The sequence below is a fragment of the Microcebus murinus genome, chromosome 3 (genome assembly GCF_040939455.1).
Source record: "Microcebus murinus isolate Inina chromosome 3, M.murinus_Inina_mat1.0, whole genome shotgun sequence".
In the NCBI taxonomy this organism is placed as follows: domain Eukaryota; kingdom Metazoa; phylum Chordata; class Mammalia; order Primates; family Cheirogaleidae; genus Microcebus; species Microcebus murinus.
The window spans coordinates 23,118,057-23,144,497 of record NC_134106.1 but is presented as its reverse complement, the minus strand read 5'-3'; the positions used below and the strand labels follow the sequence as shown (position 1 = coordinate 23,144,497).

At 39.7% G+C, this 26,441-nt stretch overlaps 1 protein-coding gene across 1 annotated transcript in view; it reads right to left on the bottom strand.

The window, feature by feature from the left end:
- The window catches only part of PPP1CB (protein phosphatase 1 catalytic subunit beta), a 43,922-nt gene extending 27,740 nt beyond the window's left edge, over nt 1–16,182 (bottom strand). Inside the window, exons 1-2 of the mRNA XM_012788320.2 lie at nt 16,037–16,182; nt 15,682–15,819 (exon numbers count right to left, since the gene is read on the bottom strand). Of these exons, the coding sequence (XP_012643774.1) occupies nt 15,682–15,733 (52 nt within the window). The 5' untranslated portion in view covers nt 15,734–15,819; nt 16,037–16,182. The remainder of the gene's footprint in view (nt 1–15,681; nt 15,820–16,036) is intronic.
- Nucleotides 16,183–26,441: the final 10,259 nt, after the last annotated feature.

Genomic DNA, 26,441 nt, shown 5'->3' with positions numbered 1-26,441 from the left:
TTATGCAACGCCCTTCCTTACCTCTAATGTTACTTCTGGTCTTACAGCTTTTTCCAATATAAATATAGCCAACCTAGGTTTCATTTGGTTAACATGCACATGATATGTTTTTCTTTCTTTTTTTTTTTTGAGACATAGTCTCACTGTGCTGCCCCGCCTAGAAGGCTAGAGTGCTGTGCAGTCAGCCTAGCTCACAGCAACCTCAAACTCCTGGGCTCAAGCAATCTTCCTGCCTCAGCCTCCCGAGTAGCTGGGACTACAGGCATGCGCCACCATGCCCGGCTAATTTTTTCTATATATTTTTTGTTGGCCAATTAATTTCTTCCTATTTTTAGTAGAGACGGGGTCTTGCTCTTGCTCAGGCTGATTTTGAACTCCTGACCTTGAGCAATCCTCCCGCCTCTGCTCCCAGAGTGCTAGGATTACAGGCATGAGCCATAGCGCCCTACTGGTATGTTTCTTTTCCCCATTTTTCTGCTTCCTCATCCGTGTCCTCAAAGTGTGTCCCTGGTAAGCAGTATACAGTTAGGTTTTCTGATCTTTGTCTCAGTTTTAAGGTTTGTTCCTTTTATATTGTATTTAATATAATCATTAACAAAGCTGGATTTAAGTCTACCAACCTACCATTTGTTTTCTGTTTGTCCCATCTGTTCTTTACTCCTTTCTTGCATTTCTTTGGTATAATCAATTATTTTAAAATTATTCCTTTTCTCCTTTATTAGCTCTTTAGTTATATATTCCACTATATTTCATTTAGAGGTTGCTCTAGAGATTACAAATGCATTTTTTACTTATTACCACCCTCTAACGTTTTGTTCTACTGTTGTCATAGAGTTTTCACACATTTTAAGCCCAATAGGACAATTATTTTTAAAGCCAAAATTTTTACTCACATTTTTCCTTACTGCTAGTCATTTTTTCCTGAAGTTCTTTTGCTTTTATCTGATATAATTTTCTTTCAACATAAAGAACGCAGCTGTAGTTTGTCTTTATTTTGATTTCACTTTTGAAGAATATGCTTACTGGATTTAGAATCCTAGGCTAGCATTTTTTTTCCTCAGCACTTTAAAGAGGTCATTCTATTGTTTTCTGGCTTCTAGTTTCAGGTGATACATGAGCCATTATTTCTATTAGTGCTCCCTGAAGGTAATGACTTCTTTCTTCTGGCAGCTTTTAAGATTTTCTTTCTCTTATTTCTAACAGTTAAGTTTATGATGGGTTTCAATATGGTTTTCTTTGTATTTATCCTGGTTGGAATTCACAGAGCTTCTTTAATCTGTGCTTTGATATCTTTCTCAGTTTTGGAGAATTATTAGTCAATATTTCTTCTATTCCATTGTTATCTCCTCTCTTTCTGGGACTCCTATTATATGTGTTAGACCTTTTTTCCCACTGTTTCCCCACGTTTCTCGTGCTTTTTTCTGTATTTTCCCTCCATTTTTTTTCCACCCTCAGCACTGGATAACTGGATAATTTCTACTGAACTCATTTCTTTTCTTCTATTGTATTTTGGTTAATTAATCCTGTGGAATATTAGATTATAGATTAAAAATTGTAAAAGTTCTAGATGACATCTTCCTCTAAAGAGGGGCTATTCTATTAGCAGTGTAGTAGTGACTCCACCACATTTTCCTGAGAGCTGGTCTATTTCAGTTTTGCCCTAAATCTTAGAGTGGCCATGATGGGGTCTCTCAAAGAAAAACTCAGGAAATATTACAGCAACTCTAACTTGGCAACATTTGAACTTCAATGTTAGCCTATCTGGTTCTAGGGGGATGCTGAAATGTCTGCTCAGATCTTTAGCTTCCCAGCTGTTTTCTGCTGGATTGCTTAGAATCTTCTCTTGTACACGTGTACTTATGAGGTCAATGACTTTATAGGGACCTGACTACAGATTTTGAGGTTAGATTCTACGTGATTCCCACCTCTCCCTGATTAAAGTTTCAACTGTTTTAGTGCCGCCCCCCCAGACTTGCATCTTTCCTCCTTTGTCCTGTCAGACTGCCACTTTTTGTCTGGGTTATATTCCCCTATACCACAAACTAGGAAATGCCTCCAGAAAAAAGTCAGAGTGACTGGTGAGCTCAGACTGCGTGCTTCCCTTGTGTCAAAGATCAAAACTACTCAAAAATTTTCTGCGTTGGCTGCTCTTTGACAATGAAATAGCTGCTCAAATATGAAGAGTCACAAAAAATGTGATTATTGGGCACGCACTAGAAATTCAGAGGATTACATAAAAAATTTCAAGAAACACCTTGCCAAGGACTAGATATGGACTCTAATCCCATTACTTGATTTAATCAGCCACATAACTTTGGTGGGAGCACCAAGGTTTCCTCACCCCTGGTAAGGTATTCTTGCTATAATCGTGTTTACATCAGAAAGGCAGAAAAACTACACCAGAGTTCAGTAAACTAAGCCCTAAGGATGAAATCCGGCCCAATGCCAGTGTTTGCATGGGACCTAGAACGAGTTTTACGTTTTTCAAATGATATGGAAAAAGCAAAACAAAAGAATACTGTGACACATAAAAATTATGTGAAATTCAAATTTTACTGTCCATAAATAAAGTTTTACTATAACACAACCACTCTCATTCATTTATGTATTCCAATGGGCACTTTCATGCTACAATGGCAGAGGTGAATAGCTTTGAGAGAAATGACATGTGACACTCTCATGGCTTTACATTGCTTTTCAGCATACTACAAATTATAGACATGCAGTTATAACTTGGTAGCACCTTTAGTGTCTTGCTTATTACTGTATCATGACATTTTATTTTACTTTTATTACCAGTGCACACTCATGTCAAAGCAAGAAAAGTGGACTCTGAATGTTGTGCTTTTACGATACAATAGAGGGTGGATTGTTTTGTCATTTAATTGGATGGTTAATTATTGTGTTTATTATGCAATAACATAGCTGTGCTAAAAAATTAATATATTGACATTATCAGACGGAGCACTCATCACAATATTCCCAATTCATAGGAAAGCAATGGTCAGAAAAATTTTAAAAATTAAAATGGAGTATCTCAGCACAGCAGAATTTCCACATAAACATAAAAATGAGCCTGCAATTAAAGTTTCCAACCAGCTCATTTGTTAGCCAAGTGAGGTAAGTCATTTACCAATGGTGGGTTAAGTAAATTGTGTTTGATCAGAGAAGCTGAAGAAATATGTCCTGAGACAGTAAAATTTTTGAAGACTTTCTGTAAGAGCAGTGCTTGAAGACTTAAAGACATTGGGAGTAACATTAATAAACAATTAAAAAACAAGACAAATGGTTTTTAAGTGGTTTTCCTGGGCTCTTGATGAGTTGGCAGATGTTACCAACACTTCTAAGTTGTTTATTCAAGGAATCAATGTTGAGTTTGAAGTGACTGAACAGTCTTTTTTTTTTTTTTTTTAGACAGTCGCACTCTGTTGCCTGGGCTAGAGTGCCATGGCATCAGCCTAGCTCACAGCAACCTCAAACTCCTGGTCTTAAGCAATCCTTCTGCCTCAGCCTCATGAACAGCTGGGACGACAGGCATGCACCACCATGCCCAGCTAATTTTTTCTATATATTTTAGTTGGCCAATTAATTTCTTTCTATTTTTTTAGTAGAGACGGGGTCTCACTCTTGCTCAGGCTGGTTTTGAACTCCTGAGCTCAAAGAATCCGCTCACCTTGACCTCCCAGAGTGCTAGGAGTATAGGCATTAGCCACCGCGCCCAGCCAGAAAAGTTAGTCTTTAGGAATAAGTCTGAGTGGAACTATAGACAAGAATATTTTCAGGCCAGGCATGGTGGCTCATGCCTGTAATCCTAGCACTCTGGGAGGCTGAGGCAAGGGGATTGCTTAAGCTCAGGAGTTCGAGACCAGCCTGAGCAAGAGCAAGACTCATCTCTACTAAGAATAGAAAAATTATCCAGGCATGGCGTGCACCTGTAGCTCCAGGTACTCAGGAGGCTGATGCAAGACGGTAGCTTAAGCACAGGAGTTGGAGGCTGCAGTGAATTACAGTGATGACACTGCACTCCACCCAGGGCAACAGAGCAAGACTGTCTCATAAAAAAAAAAAATTTTTTTCAAAGAAGCTGAGAAAAACTAATTTAGTACAACCTGTAGTAGAATGTACCAAGACATGTTACAACTGATGGTGGTAAAAATACACGTAATGTAGAAAAAGGCTTAGTTGGACAATTTTACAAAGCTTCTGAAAATATAAGGTATTTTAAGTCTAAAGCGCAGTTACTCTACAGAAAAATATCTTAACCTATCATGTATTGTTGAGCCAGTAGTATCAACAGTGAGCTTCATTTGCTCTCAGGAACTTAACCAGTTAGTTTTATACATATTTGTCCGTAATAAAAGCTGAATATCCTGATTTGCCCCACCATAAAGGATGTCAATGGCTTAGCAATGACAGCTTTACTGTGTTTCTTTTTTTTAAAGCTCAGGACTGATGCTGAAATTTTTCTAAACATGAGTCACCCTCAATCACTATTACCAAACACAGAATCATTCTAGAAATGAGATTTTGCTACAAACCTGATAATGTTTCTTAATAAAGCCAACCTAAAATTATGAGGCGAAAATATACATGTTTATATGTGAAACTAACAGTACCGGTATGTGGTAAGTCACTCTGACAATTAATACAGTCCAAATCACAAGCAAGCTGCTTTATACATTGCCCTTGCTATCAAAAGTTAAAACAAGTGAGATCTTCATTTCCACACAGATTTGTGGCAGATATATCTTCCAAGCTCAAACTATAGTATCCTTCAGATCTTGACTCAAGTGCAAAAGATATTTCCATATATCAAAATCCATTTAACTTTGCCGTTGAGGAGCTTCCACCTAACCCTCTATTTGAAGTGATTAATCTGTAGTGTGAAGACATGCTAATAGGCAAATATCAAGAGAATTATACAAATGCTTTCCAAGGAATGAATATGCTCAATTAAAATCATATGCTTTTGGACTGATGTTAGTATTTCAGAGTATGTACCTATATGTGTAAAGACATCTTCTAAGATGAAATACATAAAACCTCATTATAGATCAACATCAACAGACCACGTGCAATCAATTTTGATGGCAGAGAACACTAACTATGAACCTTAATTAAACAAAATGTATCCTCTCCCCAAAGAATTTCATTATTGTACTTAAAAAATTATGCTCAACCATTATATTTCAAATTTTGTATTTGGGAAACATTTTTCCAATGCAGGCTTTGTCTTTTAAATTATAAAGCATATGTGATATATGTGTCTATGTGTGTTGTGTACATACTAAATTTTATTTTTCACCAACCATCTGCTACTTTCTCCAGCAAGTTCTTACTTATAAGTGCCTTTTCTAAAACAGAAAATATGGTAAGATAAAAAAAAACAACCCTAATTCCACCACATATTTATATCTGCCTCGTGAAATCTTAATAATTTCCATTAATCAAAAGATGATTTTTCATTCTCACTCTACCCCCATCCCCAAGATTACATACTAACTAATGACAAAGTTAACAAACCTTGACTTCCTATTTTTTTCTGGAAATTTCCCCATATTTAGTACAGAAGCTTGCCTTTATATAATAAAAAGAAAGTAAAATCTCTACAATTGGCTAAAATGTGGAATTTGGTTTTTAATAAAAGCATTAAGCAGCTGCCATACTTTGAATTCATCTTAAATCTGCCTGATAGGAATAATTAATGTGGACTCAGAGCCCACAGATGGCCTCGGGGGACTCTGTATAAAGTTGTTCGTAACAGTGTATATGTACATAAATACTTTTCAGAGAAGGCTCATGGCTTTTGTGAATTCTCAAAGGGGTCTGTAATCTACTGTAAGTAAAAATAATTCCACGTACACTAGTAAACAAATTATCAGGCACAATGAGAAAAGAGTAAAGAAGAAAAATAAGGGCTAGACACTTCAGAATAGAAGAGGAGGTTTTTCCACTGTGTTGACATCTGCATTGATGGTGCAAAAGCAATGGTGGGTAAAACTGCTAGCACCTCAACTCATGTCAAGTCAGTGGCATCAAACTGTACTGTTTGTCATTGTGTTGTGCACTGTCACGAACTTACAGTGAAACACAAAAAGGCAGCTTTACTTAAGAATGCCCTTGGTGAAGCAGTAAAAACGATCAATTTTATTAAATCCCAATCTTAGAATTTAGATCTTTTTAATATTCTCTATGATAAAATGGAAATCACCCACAATGCACTTCTGCTGCATACCAAAGTACAATAGTTGTCACAAAGAAAAGCACTTTTGTGACTGTTTTAGTTCCAAGCTGACTTTTAGCCACTTTTTCTACAGAACACCGTTTTTACTGGGAAGCATAATTGACAAATGAAGGCTTTTCAGACTTAGATATTTAACAGATCCTCCTGAAAATGTACAAAATCAGCCTGTCATTTCAAGGAAAACAACTGACAGTATTTGTTGCCAATGATAAAACTGAAGCTTTCAAGTGAAAATTAAAATTTTGGAAATTCTGTATCTAGTACCATGAATCTGATAGCTTCTTCATACTTAAAGACTCTTCTGATGAGATCCCGTAACATGAACAATGTCATTTTTTTTTTTTTTTTTTGAGACAGAGTCTCACTTTATTGCCCAGGCTAGAGTGAGTGCCGTAGCGTCAGTCTAGCTCACAGCAACCTCAAACTCCTGGGCTCAAGCAATCCTCCTGCCTCAGCCTCCCAAGTAGCTGGGACTACAGGCATGCGCCACCATGCCCGGCTAATTTTTTTTTTTTTTTGTATATATATATTAGTTGGCCAATTAATTTCTTTCTATTTATAGTAGAGACGGGGTCTCACTCTTGCTCAGGCTGGTTTCGAACTCCTGACCTCGAGCAATCCGCCCGCCTCGGCCTCCCAGAGAGCTAGGATTACAGGCGTGAGCCACCGCGCCCGGCCACAATGTCATTTTTTGATACTGTATTGTGTAGTAAGATGTGTCAACATTTGGACACCTACATAACTCATTTGAACCAGTATTTACCAAATGACCAATGCATGGTACAAAGTCATGCTCAAGATCCATTTAAAATACAAGAAAGATCACTGAATCTTAATGTAAGAGAATAAAAAAATTCACCGATACCATTTTAGATTCTGCATTGTGACTAAACTTTAAAAAACAACTACTTGTTGTTTTTTTGTATATCAGAGAATACACACAATTATCCAAAAAGGCTATTAAAATACTCCTCCCTTTTCCAACTACGTATCTATATGAATACAGATTTTCTTTATATACTTCAATCAAAATAGTAATGTCAAAACAAACTGAAGCAAAGCAGAGATGAGAATTCAGCTGTCTATTAAAACAGGCATCAGGGAGATTTGCATTAATGTAAAAATGATAGCATTCTTCTAATTTTTTGTTTTAGTAAAGTTACCTTTTCATTAAGAACATTATTTACGCTAAAATGTAATGAGTTAGTTACTTGAAATGAATTAAAGGCTATTTTAAAATTCTCAGTTTTAATTACTAATGCAGTATTAATAAATAACTCATAGAAATAAAAGCTCTTGTCCTTAATTCTTTTAAAAAGTATGAGGAAGTTGTATGTAAAGGGGTTCCAAGAATCAAAGTTTAAGATCTACTGCCACAGTCCCTAGACAATAGAAAGCATATAACATATATCCTAAAATCACTTTTCACCATTTTATTCTGCCTAGAAATACTGCTTCTCATCAGCACCACCAATAGTATGTCAAACACACTATAAACTCTGGATAATGGGAAAAAGAAAGAAATTTTATACATACATGCATACATACATACTAGAATGGTGGCTGTATGCAGTAAACACAAAGTAGAGGACATAACATCTCCCAGGTACTCACAAAGAAAGTCTTCCCAAAAATCAGTATGGGGAAGGTTCAGTGCTCAGCGGCATAAAGAGCTCTCTGTTACTTATTTCTTAGCTCAGGTTTGTACTAAGCAATTAACAGCAGTCAAGATTTCCTGAGCTTTTATGTGCCAAAAATTGTTTGAAGTGTTTTACCTGTTTAATTTTTACAGATACATTATGATGTAGGCACTTATCATCATCCTAAATATACAAAAGAACCCAGGGCAGAGCTTGAATTAAATGACACCCAGAATATATATCTTTAATTAAATATTATACAATGGCCTTCCATTGTATCAATACTTACTAATATTTCTTGAGTAAAGACTTAATTGTGGCTCACACCTGTAATCCTAGCACTCTGGGAGGCTGAGGGGGGCAGACTGCTCAAGGTCAGGAGTTCGAAACCAGCCTGAGCAAGAGCAAGACCCCCTCTCTACTATAAATAGAAAGAGATTAATTGGCCAACTAAACATACATACATACATACATATATATAATTAGCCGGGCATGGTGGTGCATGCCTGTAGTCCCAGCTACTAGTGAGGCTGAGGCAATAGGATTGCTTGAGCCCAGGAGTTTGAGGTTGCTGTGAGCTAAGCTGATGCCATGACACTGTAGCCCGGGCAACAAAAGTGAGACTCCATCTCAAAAAAAAAAAAAAAGACTCAATTGAACAAACATCTGATTAACAGCCAGGCACAGTGGTGCAGGCTTGTAAGCCCAGCTTCTCAGGAGGCTGAGGGGGGAAGATCGCTTGAGCCCAGGAGTTCCAGGCTGGACCTTGCACATAGCAGGACCCCATCTCAAAACAAACATCTGATTATCATTCAGAATTCACATAACTCTTGTGGCAGGGGTCTGAAATTCACAAAATCTATTCCTTTCTGTCATTATCTAAAATTAGACCTTAGTCTTTCTCACTGACAGGTCTACAAGTTTCTTACTCAGAAGTCTGGCCATTTTCTCTCCCTACTTTGGCTCAATCACTTGATAAATAAACAACATAAATGAAACCTACAAGGATCTATAAAGATTTCTTCTCAATTTACTATTGAAAAAATTTAAATGAACTATTATAACTGCCAGACATAACATTATAGAAAGCTATACAACATCAGACATCCTTAAATTTCTTTTATCATGAAAAGTTAACTTTTGATTTCTCTAAATTTTGCAAGGGGGAGGATTAGGAGGAAGGCCAAAGTGGTATGAGAGAAATACAGTCATGTGTACTTTACCAATGGAGATATCTTCTGAGATTTTATCATTTTGTGAACATCATCTTAGAGTGTACTTACACAAACCTAGACAGTATAGCCTACTATATACCTGGGCTACATGGTATAGTCTATTGCTCCTAAGCTATAATACAAACATGCGCAGCATGTTACTATACTGAATACTGTAGGCAACTGTAACACAATAGTATTTGTGTATCCAAACATAGAAAAGATACAGTAAAAATAAGCATAAAAGATTTTTTTAAAAAAAGGCACATCCATATTGGGTACTTACCATGAATGGAGCCTGCAGGACTGGAAGTTGCTCTGGGAGAGTCAGTGAGTGAGTGGTGAGTGAATGTGAAGGCCTAGGACACTGCTGTTGACTTTACATATACAATGCATACTTAGGCTACACCCCATGAGGAGGTCTTCAGAGGTGACAACATGAATGGAGCTGTCATCTCCTATGATAACAATGCTTTCTTCTGAGATACCTACTGAAGGACCTACCCTCAGGTAGCTGTTTTACAGTGAACATATTTTTATCATAATAGGTAGAAGAAATACACTCTAAAATAATAAATAGTAAATACATAAATCAGGAACACAGCTGTTTATTGTCAAGTATTATGTATTATACCACATACTTTTATGTACTAGACTTTTATATGACTGGCAGCTCAGTGGGTCTTAGGGGGCCACAACTGTACATCAGATCCACTGTTGACCAAAAGGGAACTTCTCTTACTCAGGGATATTCTAACATTCTTGGAATAAAATTCCTTTATAGTGAAAAATGTGTCAAAACCTTCAAATTGTGCAGTGTGGCAAGCATCAAAAACCAAAGGCAATGTTCCCTCAGATTGTGCACATAACAAATACCTTTACTTGTTCTTGCACAGATGCAGACAAATTTGGGAAAGGAGGTCCCTGAGGCCATGTGATTTTCAGGAAAGTTATATACACTCTCACAAATTACTGTGCTACACATGTGAACAGTGCAGAGGCAGAATAAAGGATATCCACCACTGCCCTTTTTTCTACTATATGACAAGTACATACCTAGACCATGGACTGACCTCTTCTGTCAAACCAGGGAAAAACTGGCTACTGGTTATTTATAATTATTTAGCTTCAGAATGAGTTTCTACATTTTTAGAAATTAACATTCTGCAATTATTCTACTTCTAATTGCAGAAAAAAGACTTTGTATCCACTAAAGTATTTTCATTTTATCAATCAGATGGAAAGTCTGTTACAGGGCATATTTTAGAGAACAAGGTGTGAAAAAAAATCACATTGTACCTACTAATAACCACAACTTCAGAGAGAACCTGATCCAATCTCAGGAGTAAAGTGGGGGGTATAGGAAGAAAAGTTGACTTTAATCGCTTTCTACCTACCTTCACTGATCCTCTATTTTTCCAGGAAGATGAAGCCTTAAAATGGCTATTTACAGCTACCAGAGGAGCAGTGATTGCTGCCTGAGGGTAGAAATTTGTATCCAATCAAAGGTAAATCCTGGGAGACTCAACTAGGAATCATCATTTACCACACAACTAACAAACCATTTCTTCCCCTTGCCTCTCTATAACCCAAGACTTGAGGATAACCCTTGCTTCAGAAACAACAGAACAGAATTTTACTTAATATTTCTAAATATCTTAGAGTTTCTATGTACCTGCAGTATTTTACCTCAGTGAGAATTGTTTGAAAATGAATGCCACTGGAATGCATACTCTGTTAAATGATAAATGTGGAGAATAAGAGAGAAAAAAACCTACTTAATTTACTATCTTCCTCACTAATCCTATATCTTAACATAATCCTTTCTCTAGTCTAAATTTGAATAGATTCCTAAATTTCAATGAATCCTTATCTTAGACGTTCACCAGAAAAGCTCTAGCTCTATATTCAAATAGCAAAATAACTCCTCTGGGATACTTCTTCAAACTGTCAGTTTCCCTAACTTGCTGAAACTATTATGAGAAAAAAACACACATAATCTCTCAATCAGTTGAAAGAGATGCCACCACCTTTACGCTCTAGTCTCTCATCCAGAAGAATCATGAGAAGAGATAAAATAATCATGAGAAGAGATAAAAGATCCTTCAGGTGATCTCTCTCACTCCCCACATGCTTTTTTCTAAAGGTTTGGCCTTGGATCTATATAAAACACTTTCCCTGTGGAAGCTGAGGTTGTCAGAACTAGCACTTCCTTTCAATTGCCTAACCTTTAGACTGCTGGGTCAGAATCAAACAATTTAATTGGTAAAGAAGCTTTAAACAATCTGGCAGTTCCTCAAAAGGTGAAACACTGGTTACCTTATGACCTAGCAACTTCACTCCTAGCCATACACCCCAAGGGAACTGAGAACGTATGTCCACACAAAAACTTGTACTCAAATGTTGATGGAAGCATTAGAGGTATTCACAGTAGCCAAAAAGGGAAAACAACTCAACTGTTCAGCAACTGATGAATGGACTAAAAATGTGGTATATCCATACAATGGAATATTATTCAGCTATAAAAGAAATAAAGTACTGATACATGCTACAACGCGGATGAACCTTAAAAACATTAAAAGAAACCAGTCACCAAAGACCACGTGGGAGTATTTCATTTATATGAATGTCCAAATGGGCAAATTCACAGAAACAAAAAGTACTAATAGATTAGTAGTTGCCTAGGGCTGGGAGGAGAGTGGTTGGGATGAAAGGAAATGGGAGTGTCTGTTTAGGGGAACAGGGTTTTTTGTGCATGTGTGAAAAAATGTTTGAAAAGTTGACGATGGTGATGACTGCACAATTCTGTGGATATACTAGAAATAATTTAATTATACACTTCAAATAGGTGAACTGCACAGCATGTGAACTATATCTCAATAAATCTGTCATTTTAAAAAGGTGAGCTTCAATGTATTTTCATCAGTCTATTTCATTTTTCAAATCCATTCCTTTTTTAACCTTCAAAAGGACACTTAAGAGTAAAACTTATTTGCTTAGTCTGTCGGCTTAAATGTTTCCTAAGAAAGGAAAGGCATATATACATTAAATGATCACAGCAAAGCTGCAAATTCAGACATCTGACAGGTCAAGTGAAAAATGAATTAAAAACAAAAAGAACAAACACATCCAAAGATTTCCATAAAGCTATAAGTATGCCAAAAATAGAAATATAATCACATTCTCCCATGGAAGATTACATAGTGCTAATATTCTACGACTTGTTATAATTGTCAAGCTCAGCTTTGTGGCAATGTGTTAAAAAAAAAACACTTAGAAAATCATTCTAACACACAGTAAATAGCTTTTGAGGTATTTCTGAAGACATTTCAATGACAGTGAAAAATGTACATGAAGTAAAGCTATATGAAAAATTAACTCATAAAGCTATCAAAAGAATATTCTAATGATATAAAGTACCTGAACACAAAAATATATCAAAATTTCAAAAAGGATTTTCCCTGGACTGTGGAATTATGGGCGGCTTTTTTTTTCTTTTATACTTCTCTATTTCACAAGTTTTCTACAATAAGTATGCCTTACTTTTATAACCAGAAAAAAACAAATCCTAAACAGTTTCATATGTATTATCAAATATATGACGTATAATAGACATTACATCAACAGGTACAACCTAATTTTTAAATACGTGGATCAAGACAGTGGCTGGGAACACAGAGCTGGCACTATCTTAATCACCCAGCAGCAGTTTTCCATACTAGCATCCTCCCAACCACATCTGATTCTACTCATTCCATTTTACTTCTCCCCAAATAAACTCAGCATTCATAGTCTGAACAAAGTTCCCCAGGTAATTTTGCTATACTCCCACTCCCATCCTAAATCCTTTGAGAAATACTGATCTAAGTAAAAAGCTTTTACTGAATCTTCCAGGATACCCATACAAACTAGCTTCAATTTAAATAATCAGTCAAGAGCACTATGATTAGCCACAAGAATGTGGCCAACAGGGTCACTACAGGGGATGAAGTGGTAGCAGTCTTTGGGTTTTAGTTCTGAGTAAAACTTAATCCAAGAAAATATAGTAGAGTCATATGCACCATTCAAATAACACAGTCGGTGTTTTTGTTTTACATTAAATAGCACAAATGAATTAAAATGTCCTAAAGGCTCTTTGAAAATACTACATCAATAATATGTCTACTTAAAACAGAAAATCACAAAGCAACTCATAAAACACATTTACTAAAAGTATATAGAGAAGATTGGCAATTTGATTTAGTACAAAAGAAAAAAGAACCTGGACTATGTTGTGGGACTACAATCAGCATTTTAAAATGAGATCAGGCGCTGTGGAATGTTTTCCCCTAATGTAGAGAAATTTTCACTTGCACTCTCATTTAACACTAAGGAAAAAAACTAACCATAGCTATTCTGCTAGGCATCTTTTAAAAATACCATCACTTGACTTTGAGTGAAATTAGAATGTAACATCATTGAAAATCAAGGCAGACAAAATTTTTCTTTGAAGACTGAAGTACTAAAACTTTCTACTAAGAGTGTTGAAAACAGGAACAGAGAGGAGACTGGAAAGAGCCTGAAAATCACTTGTTTAGTCTGGGAGCTCCTTGAGTGAAGAGACTGTGTCTTATCTTTGGATTCTTGGTGCCTGACACAGAGGAGGTCAATAAACACTTGCTAAATTAAAAGAGGGAAATGTGTTTGGACTAGAATCCTCACCAAAAAATATGAAAAAAGATTGTCCAAAACCAAGTATTTAATTTGAATTCACACACACACACAATAGAATCACTTACACCATCCCCCCCCCCCCCCCCCCCCCGTGTCTTTTCTTCCAATAACTTTGAACCCACTGGAGAAGTTTCTTAAGTATCTGTCATCATATAAAGGTGTGTCTGACTTAAAAGGTTACAGATCAAACATTTAAAAAGACATAAAATGTCTTTATGCCTATAAAGTATACAAATATCTGGAAAATAAAATATGAAGAGGGTGAGGTACAAACCAGATTTTTTAAATATTTAAATTTACAAGTTTAAAATACGTAAAAATGGTGGTAGGCCTAAATTTTCCCAAATGTTAACCAGAAATAAACATTTACAAAATAACTATATTCCCTCATAGAGAAATGCACGGTTAGAAAATATACTTTTTTTCAAAGCAAATTTCTCACAGACCCAGCAAGATATCCATCTGTTAAAGACACGCAAAGTCTTAAGCAGTGAACACTGCAGGCACCAGGGGGCCTCCCAGGTATAACTTGATAGTAAAAGAAAAGGTAAATAAAAGTTCCTGGTAAAACTTTCTTCCTATTCAGTCGTAAGACTGCTGGAAACCTTTCACATCTGGAGCAAATAAACGGTATTTAGTTACAGAATGGGTACACACAGAACTGATGTTTTAGATACCTACATTTTCGTTGAAAAAAGCAACTAGCCCCTTTCCCCCCACCACCATATTACCTTCTTTGGTAATTTTCCAAATATAAGTACATACTGCTTCACTGTAGTAAACGATTATCTTCAGGTAATTTGAAAACAAGTAGCAGCAGCACATATACAATCCTTCGACCGTGTCTGACAAAGAAAACTCTAAACTGTTCAAAAAGGCCTAAATGCTTTTCTACACGCTCACAAAACAATAAGTGATGACGTAAATTTTAGGGTAAAGAGACTCTCTGGCAGAAGACTGCATTTAACTTTGAATAATATCCTCCAATGAATCAATACATTTAACGCTTGGCCCTGTCCCACTTCTCCCCTTCCCCACCAAACATAAAACTCCAATTAAAACATCAGGGCTGGAAACTTCAAACGCTACAAAGACTTGTAAATATCTTTAAACACGAGAGGTGTTTTTTTTTTTTTTTTAAAAACCTTTGCTAAGTTTGTGCAGAAATTAAGCTCTGCTCAAACCTGTTAAAATTTTAAACCCAAAAGCCAATCCCTTCAGCAAACCTATCTACGCATCGCATATTTCTTACACGCATCTTCGGCTCGATCAAAGATTTTTTACGCCAAGCAATAGTAGGTAAATTCCCGCTAATTTTATCCTCTCTTTAAGAGTCCATTCTGTAGCATCGTGTAAGAATGCAGAACAAATGAAACAGTCCTATTAAAGACAAGGATTTTTTGTTCTTTTTAATTTATAAAACCTACCCTCGGAACAACAAGCAGAGGCAGCCAAGGGCAATGCACAAAGAGAACAGAGAAGAAACACATTCCACGGCCATACAATGCCCAGTGGCAGGCATCCTCGTACCCTCCTACGAAGGGTCACCGGCGGCGAGCACGACGGCGAGGGGAGCCTTTCAGCATTCTGAAATGCTGTCCCCCAAAGATGGGCTCTTCTCAGCCCCAGGCCGGCGCGCGTCGCTCCCCGAGGGTCCTCGGGGACGGCCCTTCTCGCCGGCCTCCCCCGACCGCGCTCCCGGAGGCCGCTCCTCCGCGCCGAGCAGCCTCCTCGCCCCCTCCTCGGCTCGTCCGCCCCGCCGCGCTCCCGAAGACTTGCCTCGGGTAGGGAGAGGGGTCCCCTCGGGTTTTGGCCGCGGACGGGCAGGCGAGGGGATGGAGGAGGCGCCCCGCCCCGGGCCCGCACTCACCCTCCAGCAGGCGGGTGATGAGACTGTCCACGTTCAGCTCCCCGTCCGCCATCTTGTCGGCACAGACTCTCCTCCCGGCAGCGGGAACAAGGGCTTCTCGGCGGCGGAGGCTGCGGCGACGGCTCGGCGTTCTCTCACCTACAAGTCACGCGGCGTTTCGACCCCGGCTCCAACTCCCCCTGCTGCCGGGCCCTCCCCCCACCCCCTCCCAGCCGAGCGGCGAGAGCGCGCACACACTCGCAGGGACCCACGATAAATAAATAAATAAACAAGCCGGGCCCCCACGAACCGGGCCGCGTCAGACCCAGGCCGCCACCTCCTCCTCCTCGGCACCGCCCAGTTCCGCAAGGCTCACCAGCGCCGCCGACGGCCCCACCCGCAGCGCCGCTCACTCTACACGGCCCCTGCCCTCCGCCGCGCCACGCAACTCTGCGCAGGCGCACCGCGTGCCCGCGCGCGCGGCTCCCCAGCCGCCCGGGCCTTGGCGCAAGCGCACTGGACAGGCTTCGCCCGCCGCGGCAGCCTCCGCGCAGGTGCGCCGCCCTCTCTCCCTGTCCGCGTCCACTGCGCCGAATCGCTGGGGTGGCGCAGGCGCCGGGAGTTCGCGGGCTTTGCGTAGGCAGGGCTGACGTTCCCCTCCTCTGCGCTCCAAGTCTCGGACGCTTAGGATATGCTGTAGCTGCGCCCTTCGTGCCTCGCTTTCCTTTTCTTTTCTCCATTCCCTGGTTTTGCAAGCAATTTCTTGTGTATCTGTTAATTCAGAAACGCGTACTGCAGTTACCTGTGTTTGAATCCCCAGTTTGTGCGTGTGGGAAGCGTGCTGAAAAAGTTCGACACAGTGAATAAGGGGTTTTATACACTGTCATTCCCCAAGGTTAGTTCTGCAGGCATTCCAAATGAAAGAAGTGTGTAGTGCGTCCTGCAAGAGTCAGCAATAATACAATCTCATATGGGTACCGCTGTTGGCCTTTTCTCTAGCACTGTCACATATCTTACATCTCCATCCACTTTGTGGGTACTATTTTTCCACAGTGCTTTTCTGTTCATACTTCCAGTATGTTGCTTAATCATCCTACCTAGTAATTGTTTATGCATTTATCTCCCACACTCTAGTCAGCTCCTAGGGAATAAAAACACATTCAGCTTTGTGCCCACACACCCACCAAGTATTTCCACAACACCATACTGCCTCTAGAAAGACAGAAAGAAGAGTAGCCACCGCAAAGATCTTGGCAAGTCAGAGGTTTTGGCCTGTTTTAGGGAGTGGTCAGACCTTGCCTGTTCCACAGGTATTTTTCCAGAAACCCAGACATGCTGCCGCCTGAAGTCCAAGGCAGTGCTCCCCCCAGCACTCACATGTCACTAATAATGGCTAACATTTATTGAGGTCCTTGTATGTGCTCTGGCACTGTTTTAAATGTTATATACATGTTACCTCATTTAATCCTTACAACAGCCCTACGAGATAGGTACTGTTATTATCTCTATTTTGTAGATGGGATTAATCGCGGTGCAGAATGGTTAAATACCTAGCCCTAAATCACACAATAAGCAAGCAGCAGAGGTAGGGTTCAAACCCATGCATCTACTGCCAGACCCATGCATCTGCGCTCTTAACAATTGTGATATACTCCCTCTCAGTGTGTGTGAGCTGAGATGTTTAATATACATGTGCTATGGCACAAGCTTGCAGAGTAGAAACCATAGGTTTTTGGAGAAGGAAAAAAAAGCATTGTCCAACCAAGTGCTTTATAATATCCAGATGACTTATAGAGCTAGGATTTCCTAATGCCTATTTTTTTTCTGATTTTCTCTCCATTTCACCATTTAGCTTATGCATTAATGGTGAACATAGAACAGGCAACAAGCTATAATGGTGGTCCTGTCTGGAGTAATCTGTAGGTATGAACTGGCAATAGTCTGTAGTGTTCACAGATTAATGCCAGTTCGTTTTGGGGCTTTCAGGGGTGAAGAAATATATCGTCATCACTCTTTCTTGTTTTGTTAAAGTACATTTATTTATACTCTACTTCATTCCAGAAGAAGGGATTTAGCGTAGCTTACATAAATTTGTATAGCGGGGTAAATTAAAAATAAGTACAGAGAAAAGTAGGATGAAAGAAAACTGTGAGTGGGAAAGATAAGATTAAGCCAGCAGTTTTATATGCAAAATGCATGGTGTAAGGTCCTATTGGTTTGCTAGAGATAGGCCACAAATATGACTCTCAGCTTTCTAGCAACCAAGGAAAAGATCAGTTACAAGTGGAGTAGGTGTGGAACTGGGACTATGCTGGAACTGGCACTTGGATATAGCAACTTGTGGAGTTGAATACCACTTCCCCAAATCTCTCCCATGAGCTTCTTTAAGTGTAACAAAATGCCTGGGCGCATTTAAATAGGTGTCTGCTTATCCTCTAATTTTTATGGGCCTCATGCATGCCATGAAAAAGAACTTTGAACGAACCTTGTCCACAATTAGGCTTCATATTATGTAGACATGTTTAAAGGACACCCAAAGGAAACTGGACTGCACAAAGAAAGTATGCCTTGGAGAGCTAATACCCACAAGTGGAGCAGAATGAGGCAGTCTCAGCAGAGTTCTAAAGGAGATAGGAGAGTGGCTGTGAGTATTGCCTGCTGGTGTCTCCTCTATCCATACCGGCTTTTCCAGTACTTTGGAATCCTGGGAAAGAATGGGCCATTATAAAAATGAAAGAGCTTTATCACTAGTGGTCTGACCAACTTTTCTGTGGCATCTCCTTCTAAAAAAATTATATAAGACTTCAGAATGCTTCAGATTTTGAAGTCAAACTGGTGCATTTGCCATAAGTTACTTAATACCCCAACAGCTTCTGGGGCAGCTCACGATAATCCAAAATATTAATTTCTTTTTGAATAAAATCATATGAATATTTGCATCATGAAAAATTTAAAAAACTACAATTAGCCTCATATCAGTTAAGGTCAAATTTGCCACTAAAGTAGCTGCCCTCCCTTTTTCAGAGTAAAATGTGTTTATTGCAGGAAATTTGGAAAGTGAAGAAAAAGTCTAAAAATCACCTATAATTTCACCAGCCATTGCTAACCATTTTCCTGCCTTATTACTGAATAATCATTGTTAAACACTTATCAGCATACCATCTGGCTTAGGGAGACATTTGGGTCATGCATGTTAATTCCAGAAATGTCTTTGGAGGGAAACCCTGATCTTTATTTGAACTTCCTGATTGCAAGGAAATTAGGGGATCATGATTTGGGGATCTTAATAAAATTATGATCCTTTTAAACTTACTAACAGGTAATGCTTGTGTCTATTAGGTAGAGGCAGACAAATGCTCAGAGGAACCCAACCATCACTGTGTTGAGACCATAGACATGTCCCTATGGATTGTCCTCACAGAAGGCACTTGTGACTCCTTTTAGAAAACACAGTGAAGATTTTCATAGGGTTGTTTTTCTTATATGCTTCTCAGTATTGGCCAATAGGCAGTATGGTGTGAACATTTAGGTAGCAAAATGTGGAGCTCATGATATACAGCTCTTTGCTGCCCTGACTTAATGCAAGATGCCTTTTAAATGAACAAATTGACATTCATTGGGCTGTCTTTCCATAAAGGTTATTCCCCTCAGTCAAGTCTTTAATAAGCCTTGAGTAGCAATAAGTTTAAATTTGACTAGGTCTGCCTGGAGGACAGCCATTCTTTATACCAAATGTTATAGGCTTTTGTAGTCAGCTCAATTCAAGAAAATTGAAAGACCAGACAATGACACGTACAATAATAGGGAGCCACCCCTCTCAATACAGAGACAGGCCTTGGTGGCACACCCAGGCAGGGCCACAATTTTTCCTTGAGATTTGGTTTTGGTTTTACTTCTGCATACATATGAGAGAATAATCAAGGTGCCAAAGTTATCAGCTAAGCCATAAGGCATGTCCTGACCATTTTAGCCTAAAAATTATAAAACAAATATAACCAAATACCTCTTTCCCTGTCCTTAGCCAGTTACCTTCCCTATACCTCCAACACACACACACACACACACACACATTCTTAGTGGACCATTTTATCTTAAACTAACTCTCTAGTATATCCTTCAAGATAAACTGATTGCAAAAGAAATGCCTAGTAATTGAAGGAGTTAACTGGCTATTTTAGAACTGTTTAACCATAAGGCAATTAAAGTTGGATGAACATAAATAATGCTCCCATAAATAATGACTATTTAATTGTTGAAGAGTTGATCTGTGGCCCTTCTTTTTTCTTGTAATTAGATTACAGGGCCAGTTGTCTATTTAGGTCAGTCCTAGTTTGTTACAACAAAACCATGTCCTCTACATATATAAAAATGTTTCTCTTTCAATGCCCTCCCATCCTGTTCATTCAAACAAGATATGAGGAAATAACTGATAATTGCTTGTTGGTGAAGAAAAGTATACAAAATACGAATCTTTGTTTCAAATAAAACAATTTACTGTAAATATTTTGTTTCTAATGATAGTTGCTCTCTTTTCATATAATATATCCAAATTATGTATGATTCACCTTTTTACTTGGAGATTTATTTCTGAATAATTTCATAAATCTCCATTTTGATTGGTTTTGGTAAATAAGACAAAGAAAGCATTAAGTTTTCTAATGTAGTTATAAAATGAGTAGCTTCTCACAAAGTGTAAGACCACATTAAAATCAATAGCATATATCACCTAAAACTAAACCAAATGTATCTGTGGGCTGCGAAAAGTATTCACCAGGCTTACATCCAACACCAATATGTCCTTTTATGTAGAAAACACTGGTTGAATAGAATATTTATGAATTATTATTTAAATCCTTGCTTTAAAGCAGATCCAGTGTACTATAAATAAATTCTTAATTGAAATGCCCTGTGGTACTTGTTATTTAAAGAAATCTTACAGTGAATAGACCTCTAAAGCAAAATGAATAATGAACCAATTAAGTATTTATGAAACACTTAAGAGTGTTTGAGTCTGTGCTGAAGAAGACATGACATCCCAACTTTCAAGTAATTTAATGACTCTGTGGGAAAATGACCACAAAATGATTTGGATAGTGGGGAAAAGCATTGACTTAGAGATGGGAGACCAAAGTAGCTGAAAAACCTTAGACAAATCTCTTTCTGAATCTTGGCTACATCACCTACAAAATGTCTCCCTTAATAAATGATATCCAAAGTTTCTTCCAGCTCTAACAAGTCTTTGATTCTAAGACATACAAATGAAGCCCAAAATGTAACATAATATTGTACATGCTGTCCCCAACTTAGGAACTGGATCAACTCCAAAAGGTCAATTGTTCAGAACACAGAATGTATTTTCCCACAGAGACCATGGTACAAATGGTGGTGAAATTCCCAGCTCAGTCTGCAAAATCAATTTACTTCTTAATATAACTATGGTAATATGGACTCAAACCACCAATTATAACAAAGTTTATGGGGAAAGTCCATTGAGGATTTTGATTTGGCATTGCAGAAAACATCTCTCAGTGTTTTCTACTACCCTGAGCAACAGATGTGAAGACAATTCTAGTTCCAATTCACAGACAAACCTGGGCCTATGTGGGAGACAAAGGCCTGACTGACAGTATGGAGAGTGAGAGGTGCTCTGATACCCATGAATCCATCACTGGGTGGGCTGAGCATCATTGTGTCTGGGGGTTTGGTTTCTAGGAAGGAGTTGGCCTCTAAACCAAAGATAGGGAATATGAAGGTAAAAGGAAGAAACAGAGTGAACACATTGTGTTGTGAACTTTTTAAAAAAGACACACTTACTTTTTATTTATTTATTTATTTATTTATTTTTGAGACAGATTTGTTTATTTCACTCTGTTCCTTGGGCTAGAGTACAGTGGTGTCATCATAGCTCACTACAACCTTAAACTCCTGGGCTCAAGTGATCCTCCTGCCTCAGCCCTCCCGAGTAGCTGGGATTACAGGCACAGGCCACCGTGCCCAGCTACATGGACCAGGTCTGGCACACTATTGTGGGAAGAAGAGAATTAAAGTGAGCAGGGTGGTGTGGTGGGGCAGGGGATGTAATGTGCTTTGAAGGCAAGGATTGTTAGCTCATTGCAGGAATGGAGGAACAGTACGTGGGTGATTCAGTCAGTGGGACAGAGTTTTGAGGGGTGAGAAGAGTTCATCCCCAGCTACCTCCAGGGGAAGGATTGGGAATGCCTGCCCTGCACATTTCAGGACTATCATTTGTCCACATTGCTATGCCAGGTCTTCATGACCGGTACTCAGAGGTGTGGACCTGAGTGGAATTCTAAGATTTTTAGAATTCCAAAGAGGGAAAAGGAAATGACATCAGGTAAGGTCTTAATAGTAGTGCTCCACTAAAGGATTTGAACTAGGTTATGAAGTACTGTGGGATTTAGATCAGTGACTTTCTTGATACATAACAATTGCACATATTCATGGGTTACATGTGATATTTTGATACATGCATACAAGGTATAATGATCAAATCAGGGTATTTAGGAGATCCATCACCTCAAACATTTACCATTTCTTTGTGTTGGGAATATTTCAAATCTTCTCTTCTAGCTATTTTGAAATATACAATATATTGGTGTTAACTGTAGTCACCTTACTGTGCTATTGAACACTAGTACTTATTCCTTCTATTTAATTCTATGTTTGTATCCATTAACCAACCTCTCTTCAACTCCCCACCCTCAACCCTTCCCAGCCTTTGGTAACCATCATTCTACTCTCTACACCAGTGAGATCAGCATTTTTAGCTCCCACATACAAGTGAGAACACATGATATTTGTCTTTCTGTGCCTGGCTTATTTCACTTAATATAATGACCTCCAGTTCCAACCATGTTGTTACAAATGATAGGATTTTACTCTTTTTCATGGCTGAGTGGTATTCCATTCTTATGTTCTGGTAAGAGAGGGAGAGGGTGATCTGTCCATCTCAGTTTGCCTGGAACTTTCTGGGTTTCAGCACTGAAAGTCTGCCCAGGAACACCCCTGGGCAAACCAGAATGGTTGGTTCTCTAGGAGGCAGGCTGTGTGTGTGTGTGTGTGTGTGTGTGTGTGTGTGTGTGTGTGTAGTGCTAAGGGCCATGAGGAAAAACAAAGATGGGTAAGAGGTTGAGGGTAAAGAAGAATGCTGCTTTAGACAGGGCTGACAGGGAAGGCCTCTCTGAGGAAGTGACACACGAGCAGCAATCTGATAAAATGAGAGTGTGGGTCATGTGAACATCTGAAGGTGGGGTGGTGTCTTAGTCTGCTATAAAGGAATATCTGAGATTGGGAAATTTATAAAGAAAAGAGGTTTATTTGGCTTCTGGTTCTTCAGGCTGTGTAAGAAGTATGGCACCGGCATCATCGTTTCTGCTGTGGGATTCAGGCTGCTCCACTTGTGGCTGAAGGCAAAGGAGAGCCACTCATGGAGATTACATGGTGAAAGAGAAAGAAAGAGAGGATGGGGAGGGAGGTGCTAGACTCTTCGACAATCAGTTCTGCTGGCATGGTGGCTCTTACCTACAATCCTGGCACTTTGGGAGGCTGAGGCAGGAGCATGACTTGAAGCCAGGAGTTTGAGACCAGCCTGGGCAACACAGTAAGACCCCACCTCTACAAAAAATTAAAAAATGAGTCAGGCATGGTGGTGCCTGTAGTCCTAGCTATTCAGGAGGCTGAGGCAGGAGGATCGCTTGAGCCCAGGAATTCAAGGTTACAGTGAGCTATGATCATGCCATGGCATTCCAGCCTAGATGACAGAGTAAGACTCTATCTCTAAAAAACAAACAAACAAAAAAACCCCAATCAGTTCTCTTGGGAACTCATAGAGCAAGAACTCCCTCGATACTGGACAGACAGCAACAAGCCATTCATGAGGGATGTGCCGCCATGATCCAAACACCTCCCATTCGGCCCCACCTCCAACGCTGGGGATCTAATTTTAATATGAGGTTTGAGGAGACAAAAATCCAAACCATAGCAGTTGGGGAGGGGTGATTATTTCCAGCAAAGAGTACTACCATGCAAAGGCCCTAGTGGAAACATGCTTGGCATAGATGAATTAGGCAGAAAGGCTGGAGAAGGAGAAGAGGAGGTCAGAAGTAAATAAGGATCAGATGGCATGAGCCATATCAGTGTGACAAGAACCACAAGAGGGTTGAGGACAGAGGCATGACCTAATCACTCAGAAGGTGAGGGAAGCAAGTGGAAGCGGGATGACCACATAGGAAGCAATTGCATTAGGAAATCTGGAGAGTTCCTTCTTAAAATGTCTGATCAGAGAATCCCCAGAATGCTGTTCAAGTTCATGCACCTGCTATCAGACCAGCCTGGGCAGGATGGGGCTGCCACAGGCTACACCACAGTGATGGCACTGGGGATGGAGAGGAGGAACCATCTAGCGTTGTCTTGGAGATGGGGTTATCAGAAGTTGGTGGCCCAGGAGTTACAGAGGGGGGAGGAGGGCGACGAATCCAAGATGACTCCAAGCTAATCTTTCTCATTCGTTTTCCAAGTTTGAATTCTCAGTTGTCAGAATCCAGACTTCATGGAAGAAAAGAATGTGGTATACTCTTTCCCACTGACATGAACAAGGTTCCATGACAGAGTGGTGAGAAGCAGGCACTTAGGACCACAGGGACTGGAGCTCACATCCCAGCTCCACCACCTACAAGCCACACCCCGAGGGCAGCTTGCTTAAGCTCCGGGGTTCTCAGCATCCTTGCCAGCGACACGGGAATAATGACGCCTGCCTGGCAGGGCTGTGAACACTAAATGAGGTAACCCTCGTAAAGAACCTATGCAGGACATGGCAACCCCTCAGTTTGGGTTCATTCTCTCTCCCTATATTTTTATTTTTTTAAATTTTTCTTTCTTTCTTTCTTTGAGACTGGGGTGGGTGGGGAGATCTCACCGTATAGCCCAGGCTGGTCTTGAACTCCTGGGCTAAAGCGATCCCCCCACCTCAGCCTCTGGAGTCACTGGGATTACAGCTGATCACAGCTGATTACGGCTCTTCTCTCCCCTCTTTACACCGTTGGGGGTTAGCTTGTATGTTTTCAGAAGTGATCAGTATGATGTGTCATTTTGTGCTCTTTGATCCATCCCCCTTATTCCGTAAACACATTCTGTGTATCAGTGGGGCCCACACTCTTGTCATTTAGCTCCCCTTCTTTGTCTCCACTGGGACTACCACTGCTTTAAACCTGCCCTTCCTCCCATAACCTCCAGCCCATTGTTTGCCACAAGAGCATGATTATACCACTTACCTGCTCACATCCTTCAGCTACTCCACATCCTCTTCAGGGTAAACTCTGAACACCTGAGATGGGTATACAGGGCCTTGCACAATCCATGTTGCTCCATTTCCTTTCCTCCCTGAATTACTCCCAGTTCTGGCCTTGCCTTCCATCCTACACCCCTGTCATGTCCACAGTTTTATTTTCAGTGCTCCTGTGGTACTTTGTACCTATTGCTACTTATTTCCCTAGTGTTTCTGTATAAAATGACCAAGATATTTGGTACAGGGGTACAAGATATTTGGTACAGAACCCAGGCCCTGGGGCCACTTAGGCTCTATCCCAATCCCAGCCTTGCTACTTACCAGCTGGGCCTAATGATTGAGTTAACTAATTAAACTAATACTTCCCTATACTGGACTGCTGTGACCTTGAGCAAGTTGTGTCATCACTGTGCATCGGGGATAATAATACCCACCTCACAGGGTTGTAGTATTAACAGCTTATACATGCAAATCACTTAACTAGTACTTTGTACATAGTAAGCCTTCAAGAAATCTTGCCTATAAGTATCACTTCTATCTCCCTGAATTTGAGTTCCCTGAAAGATGAGACTATACCTAATTCTTTTTTAAAACATTCATTTCATTTTTTTCTCTTAATAGGCTCTTTTTTTTTTTTTTTTTTGAGACAGAGGCTCACTCCGTTGCCCAGGCTAAAGTGCTGTGGCGTCAGCCTAGCTCACAACAACTTCAACTTCAAACTCCTGGGCTCAAGCAATCCACCTGCCTCAGCCTCCTGAGTAGCTGGGACTAAAGGCATGTGCCACCATGCCCGACTAATTTTTTCTATATATTTTTAGTTGTCCAGCTAATTTCTTTCTATTTTTTTTAGTAGAGATAGGGTCTCCCTCTTGCTCAGGTTGGTCTCGAACTCCTGAGCTCAAATGATACACCTGCCTCAGCCTCCCAGAGTGCTAGGATTACGCATGAGCCACCATGTCCAGTCTCTTAATAGGCTCTTAAATTTTTTTTTTTTTTTGAGACAGAGTCTCGCTTTGTTGCCCAGGCTAGAGTGAGTGCCGTGGCGTCAGCCAGGCTCACAGCAACCTCAAACTACTGGCTCAAGCAATCCTCCTGCCTCAGCCTCCCAAGTAGCTGGGACTACAGGCATTCGCCACCATGCCCGGCTAATTTTTTGTATATATTAGTTGGCCAATTAATTTCTTTCTATTTATAGTAGAGATGGGGTCTCGCTCTTGCTCAGGCTGGTTTTGAACTCCTGACCTCGAGCAATCCGCCCACCTCGGCCTCCCAGAGAGCTAGGATTACAGGCGTGAGCCACCGCGCCCGGCCGGCTCTTAAATATTTTTTTAATGAAGGCATGAGTAAATCTTCTTTTAAAAACTTTATTCCCCCACTTACTTAGTTATTTTTTTACTGCAACATTTGGTCTGCGTTAATAAAAATATAAATAGTTATTAATATTTTGGTAAACTTTTCACTTTCATTTACATTATTT